The sequence below is a fragment of the Solanum verrucosum genome, unplaced genomic scaffold (assembly GCF_900185275.1).
Source record: "Solanum verrucosum unplaced genomic scaffold, falcon-dt-bn FXZP01000280.1, whole genome shotgun sequence".
Lineage (NCBI taxonomy): Eukaryota > Viridiplantae > Streptophyta > Magnoliopsida > Solanales > Solanaceae > Solanum > Solanum verrucosum.
Window position 1 is genome coordinate 2,493,688 of NW_026019982.1, and position 24,827 is coordinate 2,518,514.

General features: G+C 34.1%; 4 protein-coding genes across 4 annotated transcripts in view; 3 read left to right on the plus strand and 1 right to left on the minus strand.

Moving 5' to 3' along the window:
- The window catches only part of LOC125817706 (cysteine-rich receptor-like protein kinase 10), a 24,209-nt gene extending 18,088 nt beyond the window's left edge, over positions 1-6,121 (plus strand). Inside the window, exons 3-7 of the mRNA XM_049497256.1 lie at positions 4,798-4,820; positions 4,937-5,147; positions 5,243-5,480; positions 5,588-5,738; positions 5,834-6,121. Coding sequence (XP_049353213.1) covers positions 4,798-4,820; positions 4,937-5,147; positions 5,243-5,480; positions 5,588-5,738; positions 5,834-6,121 — 911 coding nt within the window. The remainder of the gene's footprint in view (positions 1-4,797; positions 4,821-4,936; positions 5,148-5,242; positions 5,481-5,587; positions 5,739-5,833) is intronic.
- A 1,309-nt stretch (positions 6,122-7,430) lies between these two features.
- On the minus strand, positions 7,431-11,180 carry LOC125817707 (G-type lectin S-receptor-like serine/threonine-protein kinase At4g03230). The gene is made up of 7 exons (XM_049497257.1): positions 9,884-11,180; positions 9,001-9,126; positions 8,699-8,895; positions 8,404-8,614; positions 8,074-8,311; positions 7,829-7,979; positions 7,431-7,742 (listed from the first exon to the last, which is right to left on the minus strand). The coding sequence occupies exons 1-7, from the start codon at positions 11,178-11,180 to the stop codon at positions 7,431-7,433; spliced, it is 2,532 nt and encodes an 843-aa protein (XP_049353214.1).
- Positions 11,181-14,951: 3,771 nt separating this feature from the next.
- Positions 14,952-17,349, plus strand: LOC125817418 (purple acid phosphatase 5-like). The gene is made up of 8 exons (XM_049496949.1): positions 14,952-15,104; positions 15,561-15,767; positions 15,856-15,967; positions 16,096-16,322; positions 16,403-16,541; positions 16,621-16,841; positions 16,938-17,059; positions 17,154-17,349. Exons 1-8 carry the CDS (start codon positions 14,952-14,954, stop codon positions 17,347-17,349), a joined length of 1,377 nt encoding a protein of 458 aa, XP_049352906.1.
- Positions 17,350-19,931: 2,582 nt separating this feature from the next.
- Positions 19,932-22,842, plus strand: LOC125817478 (pentatricopeptide repeat-containing protein At2g30780). The gene is made up of 2 exons (XM_049497011.1): positions 19,932-20,670; positions 21,339-22,842. Exons 1-2 carry the CDS (start codon positions 20,272-20,274, stop codon positions 22,452-22,454), a joined length of 1,515 nt encoding a protein of 504 aa, XP_049352968.1. The 5' UTR covers positions 19,932-20,271; the 3' UTR covers positions 22,455-22,842.
- Positions 22,843-24,827: the final 1,985 nt, after the last annotated feature.

Sequence of the window (24,827 nt, forward strand, 5' to 3'; positions counted from 1 at the left end):
TGAACTTAGCCAAATTTTCAGATTCTGGACTTAGCCAAATTTTCCAGATTCTGAAGTTTTTCCAAAAGTGACTACTTCCAATTTCAAGCTTTTTCATATTCATTTTAAATTGTCGGATGTTACAGTTCAAAATGAAAGACCTTGGTAATCCTAAGTATTTTCTGGGCATTGAAGTCATGAGGTCTAAACCAAGCATACTTCTCAATCAGAGAAAGTATGCCCTTGAACTTATATCAGACACTGGTCTGAGTGGTGCCAAGTTAGTGAGCACACCATTGGAAGCAAATGTCAAACTTACAACAGTAGAATATGATAAGTTAACTGGGACTACTAATGATCCTGTGTACAAGGATGTCACAGCTTATCAAAGGATGGTTGGTAGATTATTATATCTTACCATTACCAGGCCTGACATTAGTTTTGCAGTTCAGGTTTTATCACAATTCATGCAAAGGCCTAAACTCTCACATTGGGAAACAGCTCTGAGGTTAGTCAGGTACATCAAGAATTGTCATGGTCAAGGAATATTGTTGAGTAGTACAAAAAGCTTGGAACTTGAAGCATTTTGCGACTCAGATTGGGCAGCATGTCCAAACACAAGAAGGTTTGTGACAGGTTATATGGTTAAACTAGAGGATTCACTGATTTCCTGGAAGTCAAAAAAGCAGCACACAGTGAGTAGAAGTTCTGCAGAGGCTGAGTACAGGAGTATGGCTGGTGCAGTAGCAGATTCTGTCTTCACTTTCACTGTCTGAGAATAGATAGTTTCCACCTTATTAGCTCCACATAGGCAGCATTGGTCATCTTCAACTAGTATTTGCAACCTATACATCCTCTCTTTCGTTAGCAGCTTTCCTTGATTTGCTAGTCATACAATAAATCTATGTTTAAGCAACATGAGTGAGTTCCATACTAAGTCTGCTACATATAATCGCAGTTATCTTCCAAGCAATTGATTGTAGCTACCACTCACATTACATGATCAATCGACAGATAACTTATAGGCATCATTAGTATACCACCCTCTCATGGTTGATTTGATGGAGTTAAGCTTCCTCCAATACCAGCTACTGTCCTCAGATGGTATATGTGTCCAAAAATCTTGCTCACCTTTCATATACATTCCATGCACCCATCGTATCCATAGTGAATCTGCCTTGCAAGCCAACTGCCATATCAACTTTTCAATTGATGCTATATTTCATAGTTTGTGAATATACAAATTTTGTATTTATACATTTAAGAAATTTTCAGAACTTCGTTTGTATATTTGGCTTGTCAATATACAAACAGGTTAATTTATTATGAATGTTTCATAAATCGTATACTAATAGCTAGGGTAAGCTTACACAAAATTTTGGATTTATACAATCAGAAACCGAGTTATACAAATTCTAGATTTATACAAATCAGGAGAATAACAAGAATTGGAGAAACTGTAGCCGCAAATTACAATTTTCATAAATTGTAGCTATATTACCTAATATAAACTAAATGTTTGCTATTCTATATAATTTTCCCTAAAAAATATTAGCTTTTAAGTAAAAAAAATAAAAAGTCAAACTTAAATGAGTTTTAAGTCGAAAAAATAAAAAATATGGGAGACACTTTTGGTTTTTAACTTTTTTTTTTAGGGATAATGGTCTGAAAAATACCTCAACTTTGGTCGGATTTGTTGTTGCGATACTAAACTTTCATAAGGACCTATTACCTCCCTAGACTATTTAATACCGTATTTTTTACCCCCTGAACTATCTAATAGTGTATTTTAAAGATATATATGTGTCCACGTGAGCACATTACTATTTATAATTTTACATTATTTTTTATGTCCACGTGGGCAAATATATATGTTTAAAATACGGTATTAAATAGTCTAGGGATGTAATAGGTCATCATGAAAGTTTAGTATCGCAATAACAAATCCGACCAAAGTTGAGGTATTTTTCAGACCCTTATCCCTTTTTTTTAAGTCATTTTTTAAAATTATTTTTAACCTTGCCAAATGCTTACAAAAAACTAAAATAACTTAAAATAGTTTTGACCATTTTTTAAGCCAATCCAAACCAGCTCTAAATCTCTAACTTATATGGAGTATGCAAGTCTACTCACATGTCACAAAACATCATTAGTCTCTCCTGGAACTTTTACCATATTTTCACTTTAAGTGATGATTTGCATTTGCATGTTCAACTCACTCGGTATATGTAAAAGAAAAAGGAAGTTCAGGCTCTTCCAGCTCCTTGAGGACACTTTTTTCACTTACATATCTACTATGCTTCATGCCTATCAGTGGCGGAGCCAGGAATTTCAGGAAGAGGGTTCAAAAATTAAACAATAAAAGCTCTTTATAAAAAGGAGAAAAAAATGTTGCAAGTGAGATTTGAGCACGCAAGCATTGACTCATTAAAGATGTCTAAATACACATTAAAGACATTTTAAACCACTAGGCTATAACAACCTATTATGTCAAGGGTGTCCAAAATATATTATTTAATCACTTTGTGTATCAATTTATTTGTATATGCGGTATTTTTTTCCGACGAAGAGTGTTCAATTGGACACTCTCACATACATGTGCCTACGCCCCTCGGGCTATTACAAGCATTATTTTTCCAAATTTTAGTTCTGGAACATATAACAAAACTAATGTACTGCTGAAGAAGAGGTTAGACTGTGAGTTAGACTCAAAATCTAATTTTACAATTCTATTAGTACTATGTTTTGACTTTTGAAAAGTGAAAATTCTTGTTTGATTTTGTAATAACAACTCGTATATAGTATTAACACGTTTTTAGTCCATTCTATATACATTAAAATCCATGTTTGCAAAGTTGTCTACAGTGTGAGAACGGTTCAAAAAGCTATATCTCCAGTTCAATTAATCTTCTTAGTACCAGAAACTATATCAAAGTGGGTAGATACATAAAGTAGAGTCAATATATTCTAATGTGTTGCTAAAGAGGGACCACAATTTTTTTTTAAAGGAGGGATACTGTTTGTTTTTTTAAAAAATTGTTGTAATAAAGCATTTAAAACAGGAGCAAATTACAAGGAGGTGTACTAGGAAAAATAATGGAGTTGGATTGTGTTGTAGCTATTTTAATTGTATTTTGTTGTTCTTTCATTACGCTTGTGGCGAGTGAAGAAAGTATCACGATGGGTAAATCAATCACTGGTAATGAGAAATTGATTTCAGCTGGTGGAAGTTTTGCCTTAGGCTTCTTCACTCCGCGTAATTCTACATTTACCTATCTAGGCATATGGTACAACACAATCCCCGAGCAAACGGTCATTTGGATTGCTAATAGAGAATCTCGAATTCCTCAGAATTCTACTGTTGTTTTCACTATTGGAGATGATGGGAATTTAGTGATTTTTGATGTAAAAGATCAACTTATTTGGTCATCAAATGTTTCATCCATAACTTCAAATTCTAGTGTGGCAGCACTGCTAGATAATGGAAATCTAGTGCTCAGACATGGTGAGTCTGATATATTGTGGCAGAGCTTTGATCATCCTACGGATACGTTTATGCCTGATATGAAACTTGGTTATAATAGAAAAACTGGACAACGAATTATGATCAATTCGTGGACAAGTAATGAAGATCCTCGGCCTGGAAATTTCTCATTTGGGATAGATCCTGAAGGGCGGACGCGTTTTTATATATTGAAGCAGAACAGTATTTATTTTAGGTTTGATGATAGTAATGAATACAGTGGAGGGAATATCGGAGGAATTGCTTGGTATATTTCTGTTGTTTCGGGAAATGATGGAGTTTTTGTTACGTATGGTTATACCAAAGGGTTGGTAACAGTAAGGATTGTTTTGCATCCTAATGGTTACATTCAGTTACTGGTATGGCGTCAAAATGCTAATAAGTGGATAGTTAAACTTCAGGCACCAGAATCTCTTTGTGAACGTTACGCGGAGTGTGGTCCATTTGGAAGCTGTGCGGTTAGATCAAGTGGATTATGCAGATGCTTAACTGGATTTGAACCAAGATTTTTGACAGATTGGGAGAACGGGAAATGGAATGATGGTTGTGTTAGAAAAGTAGCATTGAGTTGTGATGGAGGAGACATATTCTTGAAACATGAAGAGGGTATGAAGTTTCCGGATCATGCTATCTCCTTAGGACATATGAGCATTAAGGACTGTGAAACGCAGTGCATTAGGAACTGTTCTTGTTCAGCTTATGCTTATTCGAATAGCACCTGTTTAATTTGGTTTGGAGATTTACTGGACCTTTCCCACAACTTTCCTGGTGGCAGAGTTCTCAATGTTCGAGTTCGTGGCTCCGAGCCAGGTATTTTCACTTCTATCCTTACTAATTCTACTAACAAACGATTCTCTACACGTCTTTGGTCAAGAAAACTAAATTTATTTACTTTTTGTCTTCTGGATGCAGTTACTCATGGTGGATCTAGGAATTTGGCTCATAGACACAAAGTTGTCGTTGCAAGTATTGTTTCTGCAATATCTATCATCTTGGTTCTTATAAGTATTTTTTTCTTTATCTTCGAAAGAAAGCACTTGAGAAGACAAGGTATGTTTAGTGTACGTCTTAATTGTAAATACAAATACTGAATTCGAATTTCGTATGGGTTACACTGATTTGCTTTACTGATTGCTGTTTGAAATTAGGCTGGAAGAATGGAACTAAAGCTTTCATTAGGTCCGTGTCTGGTTTATATTCGGTTGAAAAAAGCGATATGAAGTTGCTGCAGTACAACTTTCAGCAAATAAGAGAGGCTACTAACAACTTTCATGGAGAACACAAACTTGGAGAAGGTGGATTTGGTCCTGTGTTTAAGGTGCTAAAACTAAATTCATTGTTGATATTTTACTGCTGCTACTTTGAGAGAGACATCATACGTCTCATTTTCGTTTCATGACTATGGTGGATGTGGATTTACATATTCTGTTTCAGGGGTTTTTAGCTGAATTCGGAGACGTAGCCATCAAAAGGCTAAGCAAGAGGTCATCACAAGGACTGGAGGAGTTTATGAATGAACTGAAGCTAATCGCGAAACTGCAGCATAAGAATCTTGTCAGCCTCTTAGGATGCTGTGTTGAAGGGGAGGAGAAAATACTAATCTATGAGTATATGTCCAATTGCAGCTTGGACAAATTTCTGTTTGGTTCGTCTTCTACTCCGTTTTAAGACTTCACATAACTTAAATTTTTACTCCTCTCAATTCCCTTTGGTTAATGAGATGTTCAAATGTCTTTTTAGACCCTTCGTTGAAGGTTACACTTGATTGGGTTACACGTTTGGGGATAATAGAAGGAATTGCTCAAGGAATGCTTTACTTGCATAAGTACTCGAGATTAAAAGTCATCCACAGGGACTTAAAAGCAAGCAACATTCTTCTAGATCAAGAGATGATCCCAAAAATATCAGACTTTGGAATGGCAAGGATTTTCGGGACTGATCAAACACAGGCCAATACAAATCGAGTCGTTGGTACATAGTAAGTAATAACCCCTTATGATTTGTGTTTTCCAAGCTTTACTAGCTTTTATGTCATTCCATCTTGTGGATATCTAATGGATACTTATTTATACAAATATGGCATAGTGGCTATATGTCTCCGGAATACGTAGTATATGGCCAATTTTCAGAGAAATCGGATGTTTTCAGCTTCGGAGTATTGCTGTTAGAAATCCTGAGTGGTGAACGTAACTCAGACTTTTTAATGACAGAAATTTCCGCGTCCCTCTTAGGATGGGTAAGAACACTCAAGACATTAGCTAATTCTGTTATCTTTCATTTCTTTTCGTATATTTTTTATTTATGGTGCAACTCATTTTGAACCTTTTTTAGGCCTGGAATAAGTGGAAAGAAGGAAAAATCTTGGAGTTAATTGATCCGTCCATAAGAGAAACCTGCGACAGTAACAAAGCAACAATATGTATTCTGGTTGCCCTTCTTTGTGTTCAAGAAATCCCTGTTGATCGACCAACAATGTCTGATGTATCTTTCATGTTAAGCAACGAAACAACGCCTATCCCTGAACCAAAAGAACCTGCTTTTCGTAGCAGCTGGCAATCTCAGCAGTTAAGTGATGTATCCATAAATCAGATGACGATTACCTTGCCTATACCGCGATGAAATGATTTAAGTTCTCCTACTTCTTGTGGTAAATTTTTCTTGTTAGCATAGAGCTGTCATAATTTATTTTTGTACAACTTGCATAAGTGTAGCTCTGGAAGAAATATAGACTAAATTTCTCTGTTTAATTGATGTTTTCATGTTTTTTTTTTCTGTTCCTACAGTGTATCAAATTTGTGAAAATGTTTTTTTTTTTTAAATGTATCTAGACTGATTTGCATGTATCTGATCTCAGATACATGGGAGAGTGGCGAGCGAGATGAGAGAGAGGCGAGCGAGATTTGCTATATATTCCAGATACATGCAAATTCACTTGGATACAATGTAACTAGAACAATTTACACCTAATTTGACTCCATGTATCCGAGATACATACATCTGGACTAATGAGATTTGCTCTAATTTATATATATTTTAGAGATGGATATCTTAAAATTTATTTTATACATATAGAGAGAGACACTAATGTGATCTTATGTTAGAATATTGTAACAAATTTGCTGGTGGCGCACTATGTGAACTCAATGGTTACAAATTTACAAGCTAACAAAATCACTAGTGGCGCACTAAATTAGGCCTTGAATAATTCAAGGTCCCAAAAATTATTCATATTAAATATAAATATACTATTCAAATAATCATTAGTACTTCTTGTTAGTAACAAATAAATCTTTCCAACCACTTGTTCTTAGTTTGTCATCAATCATTAATCATATAGTTTATTGATGCAACTATAGGTGAAAGTGGTAACCATTGAGGGGTCATATGGTAGTGAGTTATGGAAGTATTAAATTTTGCATAAATAACATTATGTTTGATAGTTGGTTAGGAGGTAAGTCTAAGAAAAAATGTATAAGTAAAAAGGATTTCTTCTGATCAATATACTCAATCAAATAAAAAAATACATCATTCTTTTTCAAATATATGTCGAGAATAAATTTTGCCGTTTTTGTAACAAATACTTCAAATTAAAGAAGTTTTTCAAACTAATATAATCTTACTTAAAATCAGCTACGTCTCAATAAAAGATACTCCTAAATGAATTGACTATATATATTATCCATGAAAAAAAAAGTATTAGAAAAATTAATTATAAAAAATTAGCAACTTGTTTAGGTATTTGTTTTGGAATGGAAGACAATCTGTTTTCTTCTTGAAATATATTTTCCTCTTTTATTTGAGTTAGAAACTTGGGAATTGCAAACAAGTTCATTCCTTTTTTGAAATATGTATTCCTTTTCTTTTATTTACGTTAGATTTTCAAAATTAAAAATAAAAATAAAAATAAAAATAAATCATTCCTATCATATTATCGGCCTTCTTCCACTGTGATTGTCAACTCAATTTTGGTGAAGCTAGGTGGTGTACCAGATGAAACAGAAGTTGAATTAGAAACATTTCTCCTTGACACAAAAGCAGGTTGATTAGGCTTTGGAAGAGACGTACTATCACTACGAAGCATCATTACAACATTTGACATGGAAGGACGATCACCTGGATCTTCTTGCACACATAACAGCCCAACGTTTATGCACGTCATTGCTTCTTTCGGGTTGCATGATTCGAGCAATGAATGATCCAACAAATGTAGTGCTCTTTTTTCTTTCCAGTAATTCCATGCCTGTGTGTGATATCATGATTTAGAATAATGAATATGAAATTCAACGAATACATTAGAAACAATTAACATGTACTCTAGGAACTCACATGGACCAAAAGGTTAGATGCTTCTTTAGATTGATAAAATCCTGTGTTTCTCCTTCCGGTTATTATCTCTAGTATTACCACTCCTAAGCTGAATACGTCTGACTTAATCGAGAATACTCCTTCCAATGCATATTCAGGAGACATATATCCGCTAAATCAACCGAATAATGATGGAATTATCACGAGTCAGCTGTGCGATGCAATTAAGCAAAGTTCATAACATTGTCATGTTTGTATTTACTTACCAAGTTCCAACCACTTTATTGGTATTTGCTTCTGTCGTATGCTCTTCAACTATCCTTGCCAAGCCAAAGTCTGAGATTTTTGGGTTCATTTCTTGATCCAAAAGAATGTTACTTGTTTTCAGATCTCTATGAATGATTCTGAGCCTTGAGTCTTCATGAAGATAGAGAAGCCCTCGAGAAATTCCTAATATGATCTCAAATCGCTTTTTCCATTTCAGTGACTTGCTAAGTGTTGGATCTTGTTTTGGTAACCATGGAGAAAATTTAGCAACATTGATCAAGTAAATAGAGAGATTAAGAAATAAGATAAGTTCAGATATGTATACTAACCGAATATGAAGGTGTCTAGACTTTTGTTTGACATATACTCGTAAAGTAGAATCTGTTCATACCCAGTGATACAGTAGCCTAAAAGTCTGACTAGATTTCTATGTTGAAGTTTCGAGATCAGTATGACTTCGTTCCTGAATTCTTCAATGCCCTGTCTAGATTGAGTTGATAGCCTTTTCACAGCAATTTCTTGTCCATCTGAAAATATACCCTGAAAGATTTTCGATGTGTAAACTAGGATGCTATGAAATGACTACATAAAGCGGAACTATTGAAGTGAAAAAATAGTGCTAACCTTATATACAGGACCAAAACCTCCTTGTCCAAGCTTATTTACATCTGAGAAATCATCTGTGGCTGCTAATATGTTTTCCAAACAAAAGAATGGAACGGCGATGTTTTGCTTATCATTTTCGTTAATCAGGTTTTGTGCTTCTTTTTCTCTGTTGAACCAATGTGGCACTGGATTGCCTCCTGTGCTTTGTTGGCTTGCTAAGATCAGAAAACAAGAGCAGCCTTTTGAGATATCTCTCTTTATCCGATTCATAGAGCAAAAAAAAGAAGTAGAATTGCAACGGCTGTAATAGCAACACAAACCTGTTTTCTTCGCCATCATTCTACTACAATAAATGTAGCTAAAGCTACATAGAAGTAGAATTGCAACGGCTACCACGCCAGATATGATAACTTTAAGCTTCAGGGAAAATTTCCCTGATTTTGCATCTGATGACAGAAAAGAAGAAGCATAAGAAAACTGTACAAGAAATAAACTTTTGTCCCTAAAAGCTAGCTTCATGATGTGATGATTGTCCGAGACCATATAAAAAGAACATCTCATCCCTAAAGAGACTATGTGGGAACTCAACATCGCTCATGCCTAGGCCTGCCAACTGGAGCGTGAACAATATGATGGGGCAGAATATCGGGTAAACAAAGAATCGGGATGGGTCTGATTCTAATAATGTGATAAGAAATGGACTCTTGAGGCTAACTCGACTATAAAATCTAGTTTATGAGTTAAGGACTGTCCGAAACCATGTGAAGAGACCATCCCATCCTTAAAGAGCCGATGTGGGAACTCAACAAACTGGTAATAGTTTATTGGCAAAAGGTCTTCAACTCATATTGGCTAGTTGTAACTAATGAAAACATGAAAACCATACATTCGGTCAGTGACTATCTTATGTGTGTTTATAACATAGAGGGTGTTGCGTAAACTTATATTTAGTCAGTGACTATCTGATGTTTGTTTAAAACGTAAGGTCTGTTTATGTGAAGTTATAATTGCCTATTTAATTCTTGTGAACACTAAGATTTAGAGAACTCGTAATGTTGAAGTCCATGAGGTAAAGAACTGAAGAAACATTAGACAAGAAAAAACAAACATCCATAGAAAGCTGTCAGTAACTATTTGGAGATGAGCATTGCATACATAGAAATGACAAACACTATCAAATACAACTCCTAACTTTAAACTTACCTTCACCGTATGCTTCGTCAGAGACAGCAAGTCTGGTATAAATCACACTTCCACTACCATCTCCTAGTGAGAGTTGCTTCAGATTCACAACTTCATTCCAAATTGAACACACATTATTATCATAAGCATATGCATTACATGAGGAACAGTTACTCAAGCAAGTAGAATGGCATTCCTCAGCACTAGCAGCCGGAACAGATATGGAATATTCGGGCAAAGTCACGTTGGGATTCATCAAAAACCTGCCCTTTTTACCATCACCACACTGCAAGCTTTCCTTCCTTACACAGCCACCGGAATGATCATTCAAGTCCCATTCTGTATTGGATTTAGGTGTGAAACCAGTCAAGCAATTACAGAAGGTCGTGGACTCCTTATTGCAAATGCTAAAGGCACCACAACTAGCATACACCTCGCACGGTTGTCTTGGTTGAGATGTAAAAATTTGCCATTCCATTAAATTTTCCGCCCAAATCAGATGCCTGATTTGCCCAGAGACATCTAGTGTTAATCTAATTTTGGAAGAGTTACGAAGGGAATACATAAAATAGCTCTCATTTTCATTATCAACATATGTAAAGCTGTATCTATCAGAATTCAAACTCATCTCAGGCATCAAGCTGAGAATACGCCCATTCCAAGATCCAGAAGCTGAGTACAGCTCAGTCCTGTTCCACTTTATCAAGAACTGCTTATTACTCTGATCCATCTCCACGGAAAAAATCCCCGGAGAAGGATCCTCTGAGTTCTTCCAAGAAGTAAGCATCTTCGTTGTATTCGTACGCTTGTCATACTTCACCTTAGCATTCGGTAACCATGTATCAGTCGGGTTATCAAAGCTTTGCCAAAGTGGTGTAGTTGAATTTGATCCATCACTCAAAATCAAATTACCATCATCAGAAAGAATTGCCACTAGTGTATTTGAACTAATTGTGTTGCTGATATTTGTTGACCAAAACAAGTTTTTGGATTCAGTAATAAGCACTAAATTACCATCCAAAACTTTCAACTCAACAGAATTCATATCAGTAGCAGAAAGTGGCTTCTCCCTGTTTGCTACCCATACTATTGTTTGTGTAATTACATTCTTATACCATATACCAAGATAATAATTTTTCGAACTACCAGGTTTAAAGAATCCTAATTCAAAGTTTTCGCCTGAAGAGACGATACTTTGATTTCCAGAAACAGAGTGATTTACTGAGATCATTTCAACTCCAAGAGACTGATGAATACTGATAGATAAACATGTTAGGATCACAAAAAGTAGATGAATCAAATAATGTTGCAGTTGCATGGTTGCACCAAATTTGTTCACAGAAGATGCACAACATCAATTAAGGTCATGTTGCTAGTCATGGTAAGACTTACATCCCGTTTGGCCATGCTATCTGGAATCATACTTCCTCAATCCAACAATAATTTACTATATCACCCTTTAAATATAATAAATACGAGAAATGAGTATAATTAATGATAAGGCTAAATTAAGAACTAAGTGTAAAATTATTCATTCATTTCATAAAGTAGACAAGTATTGTTGAACATCTCAAAATAGTATTGTTGGGCGGAGGGAGTAATATGAAATCATGAGATGAAATTAAAGTTTTGTTTGGACATGCAATTTGGACTTTTTTATGTTGTATGTATTTTCATAAACATAAAAACCCTATAAGTTGTAAAACTATTAAAATTGTCTCAAATCTTTATATAATCATACCACATAAGCAAAAGTTTGTAAAATCGTATAATACATAATAACAAAGTTATTCTTAAAAGATACAACGTTTATTGATTAAACTTTAATTCAATAAAAAATAAAATTGAACATAAGTTATAGTGTACTAGTCTTAGGGCTGTTAATAGTTATGGTTAAAAAAATGAACCGCAATACGGATTAAACCGATTAAAAAACTGCTATTTGGTTTGATTTTGTTAGGTTTGGTTTTAAATTTTGAAAACAAATACTATCAAGAATAACCAAACTGAACCGATAAATTAGATATATAAATTTTATAATTATTCATATATTATTCACAAATAAAATATAAATATTTTGTTAAATTATTTAATTTTGTCATTTTCTCAAGCCCAACACTTAAATTTTAGCCAAACTATTACAATCTTAAGTCCAAGTCCATCAAAATTCATCACTTTAGTTTTTACCTACCTTACCTCACATAAGATAGTCACACTTTCTCTTAATTGAATCACTTTATGTGCATAATAATAACTCTAGAATTGCTTAATTGAATCGACAGTAGCTTTCCTATATATTGATTTTTCATGTACGAGGTGCTTGTGTTTATCGAGATATATACATATGTCCTCAAAAAATTAATTACTTTCAAACCGAAAAAATCAGAAAAACTGAAACAAATCGACAATAACCAAACTGGCGGTTATTTTTTTCGTTTGGTTTGGTTTGTTTTTAGAAATTTAAAAAAACCAACTAGATTGGTTTGGTTTTGGTTTTAACCAATAACCGATCCAGACTGAACCACGAACACCCCTAACTAGTCTGTAATATAATCCTCTCACATAGTACAGGACAACCTTTTTACGTTGAACTTCCATTTCTCATCATATGACAAAGAAACATTGTTACTTTCTGTCATTTATTGGTCAATTTTGTTGGTAAATAAATTTGATAAAAAAAAATAAAATTGGTGAATTAATGGTATAGTAGGAATTGATTTGAAATAATAAATTTTGTGTTAGTGAGAATAATTGTTATATGATATATAAATGATTTAAAAAGTAATAATGTAAATTATAAATTTTATTTATATATGGAATAAATTGTTATTAGATATAAATGTGGGTTGCTTTTATAAAATATAAACTTGGGGTTTAATTGTTGTATTCAAAAAATTTCAAATCATAATTTCAAATTTTCAAATCATGCTTTTTCGAGCATTTGAAATTTTATCTCATGATATAAAATTATGAGATAAAATCAACATAAGATCACATATTCAAATCATGATATGAAATTACATATCCAAATGCCTACTTAAATTTTTTCGTTTAATGAGGTTCATATGAGACTTGTCTAACGGTCTAAAAGTCAACAAGCACGCGTGTTTGGTATGATTGTATGAAATAATGCTGCCATTACTCTACTATGGGTTGGTTTTGGTCATGTGTCGAATATTTCCGATCTAACTCAACCTCAAAAATTAGCTTAGAAAAAAAAGTTTATAAGAAATCCAGGATTCTCGTCCTTCATCTATGTGAGATTCATTCCATTTTTTTATTTGTTTATTTATTTTGTAGAAAGGATTCATGTCATTCATCAATGTATATTCTTTAATTTCTTATATATGAAGCTCCTCTCTTTTCACTTGGTAGCATCTAATGGGTTAGAGAGTTGTATAGGAGAAAATTTGTGAGAAACAAGTGCTATATATTTCCTCGTCTCATTTTATGTGACATCATTTTCTTTTTTGTCTCTTTCAAAAAGAATGTTATCGTATTATAATTAGAAAAAAAATAACTTTAAAATTCTTCTTTTACTATTAATAAATTGATTTACAACTCTAATAGTATCTAAGGATTGTTTTAGACCACAAGTTTTTTTTTAAAAAAAATCTTAAACACCTTGTCAAGTCAAATTGTATCACATAAAATGAAAGGAAGAGAAGATTTAGTACCCCTTTGTCTTATGTGACATTCTTTCTTTTTTAGATTATAAATTCCGAAAGTCTTTTTTTTAAAACATCATACTAAATTAAATGGTACTATATAAAATGAGACACAAACAATATAGTGAATCTTCACTATTTTGTTTCCAATAAAACTGATGGATGGAAAAAAAAGGATTAAGAAGAGTAAAAGACCCTACATTGACTTTGTTCTATAAGTGGGAAATGGGTCGAAAGCGATTTCGGAAGGGGAAATTGTACCCTCAATTAAACCATAATAATACTCACTAAGGTGGGAAAACAACGTTGTTGCCATCAACGGCCAACATGAATAGACTCAAGTCTTTGCCACATTTGGAATTTACACAATGACTTTATGAAAGTGTAAGAGGGGGATGAATTGCTCCTTTTTCGATTTTCCTTAATGTAGTCAATTTATCATGAGTATTAACAATCAACTTTTATTAGAATGTTAATACTGGTTGGGATTCGGAATGGATCTTACTCGAGTCCTCTTAGGTTGTAAGGGTGATCTCTTCTAGCCTTTGTAACTTTGATATTGTGAGTATAAGATCAAGTATAGTTTTTATGTTTTCACTTGACTTTTTCTTTCTTTTTCTTTTTGTTAAAATTCCTTGCCAACAATATCTTTCTCCTCTCTCTCTCTTTTGTTTACACAGTTGAACTCATAGTAATACAATACTTGATAAAAGTAGAGTAGAGAATGTGAGATGATTCAAACTCATTGTATATTTTTCTCCTTTGAAAGCATTTGCTTTAATAGACTAGTCGGTACCGAATCTTCCTGATGAAGAGATACAAATTTATACAAAAGCAACAACTAGTTAAGTAGATAGTTCAGAGGGCAACAAAGCCCTACACAAAAATAAGCATAGCAAACAAAACATAGTCTGAAACAAGCATAACAAAACAATTGTCTGAATTTCAACTAAGCTAATATCCGTTGAAAGAAAAAGAAATATTAAAAAAATTAATTATAAAAAATTAGCAACTTGTTTAGGTATTTGTTTTGTATTAGAAGAGAATTAAATATATTTTCCTCTTTTATTTGAGTTAGAAACCACTTTGGGATTGCAAATAAGTTCATTCCTTTTCGTTTATTTACCTTAGATTTTCAAAATCAAAAATAAAAATCATTCCTCCATAAAAATGTATTTTCCTAAATAAAATTCCTATTTTTGGGCTGTCTATTACAAGTCAACGAAAGTGAAGAGACATAAAATATATATAGATTAGATAACCTAAATAAAATTCGAGATAAATAAGGTTTCTGAGTAATACAATACTATTAGTAAAGTAGTTGTTTTCAACTTATCATCTACTTCTGGTCATCAATATATATAAACATTAATTATTCTTTATTGGTTAAGCAAAAATCATTAGACTTTAGTATTATAACAATGCATAGGTTAATCATATTTTTGTTATTGCTACAAGTTTTTGACTTTTGCAATGGACGTGTTACAAGCACTTATATCAGAAAATCCGAAGCCTCTATTGACATCCCAATTGAATATTTACCTCCTCCTCCTGGTTATAATTCCCCCGAGCAGGTTCACTTTCTTGTCACTAATTAATTTATTTATTTTGCGCTTTGTTTGGATCGTTATTGCATATTGTTCCATTAAGAATTGTCTCGTACTGTGTTGTATTATGTTGTATATTATAGCATAGTGTATTATTTTTATGAATACAATATTTGAATAGAGCGTATTTTTTCCATATGTATAATGTCATACATCAATTACTTAAAAAGAAACCTACCAAAAAACAATAGAATAGAGGATTGATCAGACCAAATCAATTGTTACACATTCTCCTTTGGTGGTCCAGATAATTTCATTGTCACAAATTCACTAAGTAATTAATAATGTAGTATACCACCAAAGGGAGGTTAATAGAGGGGGATTCATTGATGATTTGAACTTTACGAGTTTGAATTTGAAATTTTATCACAATCCATTGATTTATGATGTTTTTTTATTATTATTTATGATGTAATATTGCAGGTTCATATAACACAAGGAGATCATATAGGAAGAAGTGTGATTGTTTCATGGGTAACACCACTAGAAAGCCAATCAAATTATGTGACCTTTTGGGAAGAAGGGGCCAAGCATCATCACAAACACAAAGCTCATGCTAAAACCACATCTTATAAATACTATAATTACACTTCTGGTTATATCCACCATGCCACAATCAAACGACTAAAGGTATATATATATCTTGTGTTTTTTCTAGTTGCTTTTGATTCTTTGAGATACATTGTTTCTACTCTTTTTTTTTTTGGTCAAAATTCAGTATAATGTGACATACATATATCAACTGGGAGAACATAATTCTACTCGGAGATTCTCCTTCACAACTCCGCCAAAAGTTGGACCAGATGTTCCTTACACATTTGGCATTATCGGTGAGTACTGAGTACTAAACAAGTTGATTCATACCAAGGGATGATTGAAGAGTTTAACTTTAAGTTTGAATTCTATATCCGCCTCTGGAATATGCATGTCTGTTACAATGTGATATACTTGGATGCAGGGGATTTGGGGCAAACATTTGACTCAAATCAAACGTTGGAGCATTATTTGTCGAACCCAAAAGGTCAAGCTATGTTGGTTGTTGGTGATTTTTCATATGCAGATCATTACCCGTTTCATGACAACGTGAGATGGGATACTTTTGGCCGTTTTATTGAGAAGAGTGCTGCCTATCAACCTTGGATTACTGCTGCTGGCAATCATGAACTTGATTTTGCTCCTGAGATTGTAATGCTTCCTTTCAATGTGTTACTAATAGTTCATAAAACAACAACTCTTTTTGAGTGTGTTTTCAATGTTTTTTTTAGGGTGAAAATACTCCATTCAAGCCATACACGCATAGGTATCATGTACCCTACAAGGCATCTCAGAGTACATCTCCTCTTTGGTATTCAATCAAACGTGCATCGACTTATATAATAGTCCTATCCTCTTATTCAGCCTATGGTAAGTACTACATTTTCTAAACATATTTTGCTAGTAGTCTCAGTTTGTATAGTAACTGACCTTATATAATGTTGTTCAGGTAAATATACTCCACAATATAGTTGGCTTGAACAAGAATTCGGGAAGGTTAACAGAACTGAAACTCCGTGGTTAATTGTTCTGCTTCACTCTCCATGGTACAACAGTAACAACTATCATTACATGGAAGGTGAAAGCATGAGAGTGATGTTTGAGTCCTGGTTTGTTCAGAACAAGGTTGACATGGTGTTTGCAGGACATGTTCATTCTTATGAACGCTCGGTAGGCCCCTCAACTCTATCCTATAAAATTTCATCCTTGAACCAATGTGTATAGGTCTTGATTAATGGTATATATGTCACATGGACAATTTCGTAGGAACGAGTATCAAATGTTATGTACAACATCACAAATGGACAGAGTACTCCAATTGAAGATCCTTCCGCGCCTATATACATAACAATTGGGGATGGTGGAAATATTGAAGGCATTGCTAACAAGTTAGACTTCTATTCGTTCTGATCTCATTTTTATTTAATCTGATGTAATGAGAAGAGTATCTGATGGGAGTCTGTCTGGTTTTTGTTTGTGCAGTTTTACAGAACCACAGCCGAGCTACTCAGCTTATCGTGAAGCAAGTTTTGGTCACGCAGTTCTTGAAATTAAGAACAGAACTCACGCCTATTATACTTGGCATCGTAACCAAGACAGTGAACGAGTTGCAGCAGATTCTTTGTGGATTTACAATAGACACTGGTATCCTAAAAAGGAAACCAGCTCTATGGCTTGAAAGTAACATGTTTAGTATGCAGTGCAGTTGTTATTTTCCTAGAAACCATGTGTTCTATTAGATTAGTTCGTCGGGTACTAAACCAGTTCCCATTTATGATTTCTTAAAGACCGTGTAAGAGGAAAATGTGACAACTAATATGGAACGAAGAGAGTATTCCTTAGCCCTTAGTAGGTGGAAGTTTATTTTCTTATGCCTTCTCCAATCTTAGTACTTATTTTTTTCTTTCAACTTCTTAATATATATATTTTCAACTTCAATTTTCAAATATTCTTTTTTTCTTTTTCATCTTTAACCAAATAAAACTCTCCTCCACTATTAAATATAACTGGCAGTGTCACATCAAGTCATTATCTATAACACTAGAAATAGATAAATATAACGTCAATTTTAGGTTTGAAGGTTCATTATCATCAACACTAATTCCATATAAATTCAGTATGTATTACAGGTTACTTCTGTCCAATGCCATAAGATGTAATAAATATACATGAAAATGAACTTCACTTATTTATGCCTTTAATTAATAGATTCTCTAAATACAAAGTACCTTCCAAAATATTAGCCAACAGAGAATTAAAATCTTTTACCCCTATTTGGCTCTTCTAGTCTTCACTATAAATTGACCATTTGTAACTATAATCTTCATCCCCCCTCACTACTCTTTAGCTAAGTGTTCTTTCTTTTTATTCCTTTGTGTTATTCTCAATCCTAAGAATTTGTCATTTCTTTATATTATTGGTTTTTAAGTTACATACACTGATATGAGTTGGGCTTAAAGAAAAGGCGAAAAATTTATATACCCAACCAGGCAGCCACAACTCGTTTGTGACTTAGGTGTAGGTTGTTGTTGTTGTTAAGTTACATACATTAAAAACGTAAATATTTCTTTATGCTATCGGTATAGTTTATTTGACAACGTAAATATTTACAAACAAGATTTGGTTGAGGATTCAAAGTGAGAAATTCTATTGACAGAAGAGAGAGAGTACAATCTGTCATCAGCAAAATGATATTGTTGTTTGTTGGAATGTGCTCTCTCTGCTTCTGCCAATTGAAACTATAATGGATCCTCAACAAAGATTACACATTTTCCTATTCATAATGAAAATAGAATATGATGTTAAATGTTTTGTAGCTAGAGATTTTCTGTAAATTATATGAACATCTACTATTTACACTACACAAAAATGTTACAAAGTGTTTAAGAATGTGCCAGAATGCTAAATAAGACTAGTGTTGGAAGTTCATTTAGTTTTCAGGCTTCATGTTTGAGTTAATGAGCAAAATGATACTCCCTCCGTCCCTATTTACTTGTCCATATTTCCTTTTTTAGTTGTCCCTATTTAGTTGTCCATTTTGACAAATCAAGAAAGGACAACAAATTTTTTCCTATTATACCCTTATTTACACTTCTTGAAAATTGTAAAAGTGTATGTTGTTTCCCTCCAATTTATTTCACTTTAATTCAAATAAGTGGTTGTAATTTTGAAGTGAAAAGTTGTCATAAGGGTAAAATTGTAACTTCACTGTGCTAATCATTGTTGCCTTAATCTGTGTGCCATTTCTAAAGTGGACAACTAAAAAGGGACGGAGGGAGTAATATAATATATCGTCCAAACGCCATGGTTTGCTCAAAGTCCCATCACTGAGAAGACATCTGATCTGAGTAATGCAAGATTAAACGTTCCTCGGAGAAATTACTGAGTATTTATGTACTCATTTTTGTTTTTCAAACCACTTCTGTTTGATCCTTCATTAGTTACACTGTACATATTTTTATTCAAAGGAAGAGAGATTTTCATGAACTTGATCTGTTTGCAACATAATTGCTGTTCTAATATTTCATACACGTCTTGTACATCTTCTGTAACCAAAAATGATATTGGATGGCAATGACATATTTACTCTGTTGAACAATGATGAAATGAAAGTCATTACATTAATATAGAGATCAGTATTTCATTCTATTAGATGCTATGAAAAGGGAGGAGGCCTTAAACTCTCCAAATCACTGCATGAACACAAGCGAAAAGTCATTTAATTCCGATTTCGAGTTCTGGATATGAAAAAGTGTTTGATAGGAACCGTTTCTCTCGAATGGACCATAAGTGGTGCGAATCAAAAAAAGTCATCTAAATTACTAACAAGAAAGTCACTCTTATGTCCAGTGTAATCTACTAGATAACACCAAACTCAAATTTGAAACATATGTTTCGTGTTTCTTAAATAACAAATCTTAATCATCAATTTTTCACAATAACAAATCTAGCAAACTCAATTGACACTCTCTTAAATTTTTTTCATATATGACTATGCGCTCAGTAATATATGACTGAAAGTTGAAACACATGTTAAAAATGACTAAAATTTTAGATATACACATCTTAATATTTAAACAAAATTTAAGAAAAGTACTATTTTTTCTTGAAAGCTATCTAATAGTGGCTTTTCGTTATAAAAACAAAACATATAGGGTGTATTAATTAAATGGTAGAACAAAAAGGACATACAATGTAATTTTTACAAAATATACCTATTGTGTACGTATTTGTTTGTTGGAAAAAATTTGGGGGTCTAAGCTTCCAACCCTAATCTCATCTGTTCACTCACTTCACCGAGACTGTGAAGATAGAAAGTTTCGACAGAAAAACAGAGTTCTGCACCGGTGCCACCGCCTCCGCCTGCCTGCGTCCCGTCTGTTTCCGCCTGCTCCCGTCGCGTTTGAAATTGTTTTATTTGACTAGTAAACAGCTTTTGAAATAAATTTGGAAATTGGATTTAATTTAGTGATGCTGTGGATGTTGTTATCTAAGCTGCCAAATGAACTGATTTAGCCATTTGAAAACCTCAAAGTTGGCTTACATTTTTGTATTTTTTATGTAAAATTAGGATACCTCTCTACTTATTTGTCAATTGTCAATGATGAAGAGGGTATGGAGAATACATGATGCTTTCCAGAAGGAAGCAATTCTCCAAAAGTTCTCATCATGTTACACAATCGGACGAGGTTCAGCTAATACGTTGTGGATCCGAGGACTAGCAGGCAAGGCATCACCTTCTTCCCAGCCCGCCGCCTGGCCACATGTATTTACTTTATTTGCAGACAGGTGGAGTCCTGCCGATTCGTTGGTCAACCAAGATATGAGGGAAAAAGTTTCACATTTAAAGGATGAATTGTTAGCATACAGTGGTGATGCTGAAAAGTTTGAGAAATTATTAACAGATAAAGGGGATTTGTTGTTTAGTAGGTATGCAGATGGTTCTGCGGTTGTTGAGCTCTTACAGCAGCTAAAATCTTCGCCCGGACTAGCGCTCCAGGTGATTCTCTTTCTCTATGCAATATACGATATCAACCTTGTTATAACTGAACCGATTTTGTTTTGCAATGATTGAAGTGAATGTGATTATTCTTTTGTATGTTAGAAACTATACGAATCTCGATAGCCACCAATCTTTGAACAAAAAAGATATCATAAAACAAATATATGAATTGAGTTGTGGTCAAAGAGGACCTGTTGATTTTGCAAATAGAGCCGGATCCAGGATTTGAACTCTATGGGTTCAGTCTTTAAGGTTCTTAGCGTTTATCTGTTATGATTTTGAAGTTATGGATTCATATCTACATGGATGGATCTGCCCCTGCCTGCAAAGGTCAATTAAGTTGGGACATCATACAGTTATTGCGTGAGTACAACTTTTATGAGTAGATTATGTAAATTAGGCGGGGGGATAAAATGGAGCTGAGTTTTTGGATGAAAGACGAGTAGTTGTTCTTCTTTTGGTAATATCAAACAATCCTTCTTTCAATTAATCAATAGTATTTTGGTGCCTTTCTACTAGCCACAATTGAAGAATTTCTTGTATGCCTTTACTGTATTACGTAATTTCTTCTCTATGCCTTTTACCTAAGAGATGATGTTAAGTCTATGATTACTGCCATTTTCCCTCATTGAGGAAGTAAACATAGTTTGACTATTTTCTATCAGGCTTTCGACTGGAGAAGAAGACAATTGGATTACCAGAATCCCATGACAGTTGAGGAGTATTCCAAGGCTATTGTTGTGGCTGGAAGGTTAAAGAATGTTGATCTTGCAGCAAAACTATTCAAGGAGGCTTCCAACAAGCGACTCAAGTCGACCTCTTTATATAATGCCCTTATGACTGCATATATGATCAATGGCTTGGCTGTTAAGTGTCAATCAGTTTTTCGGGACTTGAAGAGGGAAGCAACATGTACTCCAACTATTGTAACATACAACATACTGATCTCTGTGTTTGGAAGATTAATGCTGATAGATCACATGGAGGCAACTTTACGGGAAATAAATGATTTGGGTATCTGCCCAAATGTTGGTACGTACAACTATTTAATTGCTGGGTATATCACAGCGTGGATGTGGGATGATGTGGAGAAGGCATATAGAATCATGAAGGCAGGAAGTATCAAACCGGATCTTACTACCCATTTATTGATGCTTCGAGGATATGCACATTCTGGTAAGTTGGATAATATGGAAGAAATCTATGAGCTTGTCAAAGGTCATGTTGATCGACATGGAATCCCATTAATTCGTTCTATGATATGTGCTTATAGTAAAAGTTCTGATGTAAATAAAGTTCAAAAGATTGAGGAATTGATGAGGTTGATTCCTAAAGATGATTATAGGCCTTGGTTGAATGTCATATTAATATGTTTGTATGCAAAGGAGGATCTATTAGAAGAGATGGAAAATTCAATAAATGAGGCATTTAAATGTAACACATCCGTCACAACGGTTGGTGTCATGCGTTGCATCATTTCAAGTTACTTCCGAAACAATGCAGTGGACAAACTTGCTAATTTTGTTAGCCGTGCAGAATGTGCTGGTTGGAAAATATGCAGGTCCCTTTACCACTGCAAGATGGTTATGTATTCATCACAAAAGCGACTCATTGAAATGGAGAAAGTTCTTAGCGAGATGGATAAAGTGAATTTGGATTTCTCAAAGAAAACACTTTGGATATTACTTAAAGCCTACAGAACTTGGGGAGAAAAGAATAAACTTCATCAGGTCTTGGGTATGATGTGCAGGCATGGATATGGAATTCCTATAAATGGATGAAGTTGGTAGTTCATAGTTCAATTTCCTTCCATCATAGTTCTATGACGGTTAACCCGATTGTAGTTTTGTTGGAATTTGGGATTTTTATGAAGCAGCAGATGACACTCTATTTTGTTCTTCTCCTTTGATTGTTCCCTCTTGTTGCTGATAAATTACAGGCTAAAATCTCAAGTGATGAAAGCATTTCTATGATATAGAAGAGTTAATTCAAGCATGCACGAACAACATGTCTGCTTATTGCCAATATAATTCGAATTGAGGGTATTTTAAACTTCTCATAGTACTTAACTATATACCATGCCTTTTAACATCAAACTAATTTGCCATGTATCACTTCTCTATTTTGTTTTATCTGTGTCTCTAAATCTTCTACAGCCTTTTCGGTTCATCGCCATCCAGCTTGTCTGGGTCTTAGCATCATCTATCCACTATTAAGTTTGTTTGTATGTTCTTTCTTCTGCTATCCAGTACCTTTTATAATACAAGTCTGAATCTGGCAATAACTACTGCTCTCTGTTCTTGGTTGTTCTTTCTAGATTCTGTCTCTACATTCGCTTGGAGATTTATGTTGTTCCACTGCCTCTGATCGGTGAGTTTCACTGATATTCTATCACGTCTTTTTCCTGCCTGCTTTCTAAATTCAAATCTGGGTTTACGGTTTTGATCTAAGGAAAAAACAAGTAATAATATAGATGATTCTGTTTCATGAATTAAGTATCTTAATGGCCTTCCAGTGCTTGTTGTTTGATGCATTTATTCATATGAAACATAATGAATATCTGGAAGAGCTACACTCCTTGAATTCCCATTTTGTCCCTCTTCATTGATGGAAATACTAATTGGTGTTTCCTCTATTCTAGTGCTGGTTTACAAATATCACTCTTTTTTTCTACAATAAATGTTGCTCCTTTTCTCAAATGACTCTGTTGCGGTAATTTAAGAGTAATGAAGCGACTTACTATTACAATTGCAAGGAGTATATCTGCCTTGTACAGATCAAGTACCTTAAAACTTTCCATGTGATTTTTGAATAGATTGGAGTCCAACCTTTTCTCTATCATCAAACTTTGACAACTTTGTTCCACTTTCCATTGGAATATTCATGAGGTTGCAATCGAATATGTTGAACTTCAAAATCTCCTTTATATATCTTTCTTGAGATACGAAGATGTCTTTCTCCATTTGCTTTACTTCTAGGCCCAAGTAATATGACATGAGACCTATGCCCGTCATCTCGAACTCAAGAGACAGCTTTCTTGAAAGCTTCAAACAAACTTGGTTTATTAGTCCTAAAGCTGCTCAGACTATTATGGTGCCCCACCCGTGTCGACATGACATGGGTGTGGGTGTGAGATCTTTACCGGATCTGGTCAGTATCCAAACTAGGCAGAGAAATTCGGGACAGATAAAAACAAATGCTAAAGTGAATTGAAGAAAATGGAATATCTTTTCCTTTTATCTCCGTTTGAGATTCTCCTCCTAATCAATATTCTCCTTAGAATACCTTGCAAGTTTTCCATATAACGTTTCATAATTTAGACATTTTTATAACTCTAGTTTTAGATATTTGAATTATTATCCATACCCCTAAATAATATAATTTAAATCATGAAGGATCTGGGTTACCTCTCCTATGTGGTTTGCGAGCTATTGCATAGGAGCGGGGGTTTTACCTTGTGCGCACCCAAAGGATAGCGGCTGCGGATTTCCCTTGTCATAAAAAAAAAATAAAAAAATCATGAAGGATCTGGCCTCTATATCTGCATCCGTATTGGACACCCACACCAGAATCCGAGCAGTTTAGAGCTTACCAGATTTGCCCTTGTGATGTCTCATTGCTGATGTGTTGTTTGTAATAAGAAAGATGAGAGGTATAGTCTTCAAAATGTAGTTGATAGATTTACACTGACCTTAATCTACAGTGCAGTGGTTATGTCACCTGAACAAGCAATGTCCACTTTTTCGTCTTCATAATTGCTGCTTCAAAGTCTGTAAATCTCTGGTGCTAGTCGCGACTTGTAACACGCCAAGATCTTTTAGTTTCACTATAGTCCTTAACATCATATGACACTATCCTTAATCAGTTCACATGTCCAAATATGAGTTTTTTTGTTTACTAGATTCACTGCATGTGTGTTGCACGTGTTTGCCTAGTTTTGAGATTCATATAATTGTCCAACTGTATCCATACTCGTGTTTAGAAAATTAGAGCACAATGATTCCAGATATACATATGCAGATAAAAGAAAGCTACATCTGGTTCAATGGCAAAAGGTAATGATTGATAAGGAAGGAGGCTTGGTAGGGTTACTCTACCGTTAATTAAAAATCTCGAGTTTGAACTTGAGAATAAAGAAACTATTGACTAGCTTA

Excerpts from the sequence above, each read along its gene's own strand:
- LOC125817418 (XM_049496949.1), top strand. The coding sequence starts at position 14,952 with ATGCATAGGTTAATCATATTTTTGTTATTGCTACAAGTTTTTGACTTT. Across the intron at positions 15,105-15,560 it reads GTTATAATTCCCCCGAGCAG|GTTCATATAACACAAGGAGA; the intron begins GTTCACTTTCTT and ends GTAATATTGCAG. Across the intron at positions 16,323-16,402 it reads TTGATTTTGCTCCTGAGATT|GGTGAAAATACTCCATTCAA; the intron begins GTAATGCTTCCT and ends TGTTTTTTTTAG.
- LOC125817478 (XM_049497011.1), top strand. The coding sequence starts at position 20,272 with ATGATGAAGAGGGTATGGAGAATACATGATGCTTTCCAGAAGGAAGCA. Across the intron at positions 20,671-21,338 it reads CGCCCGGACTAGCGCTCCAG|GCTTTCGACTGGAGAAGAAG; the intron begins GTGATTCTCTTT and ends ATTTTCTATCAG.
- LOC125817707 (XM_049497257.1), bottom strand. The coding sequence starts at position 11,180 with ATGCAACTGCAACATTATTTGATTCATCTACTTTTTGTGATCCTAACA. Across the intron at positions 8,615-8,698 it reads GTTTTGGTCCTGTATATAAG|GGTATATTTTCAGATGGACA; the intron begins GTTAGCACTATT and ends AAAATCTTTCAG. Across the intron at positions 7,980-8,073 it reads AATAAAGTGGTTGGAACTTG|CGGATATATGTCTCCTGAAT; the intron begins GTAAGTAAATAC and ends CGGTTGATTTAG.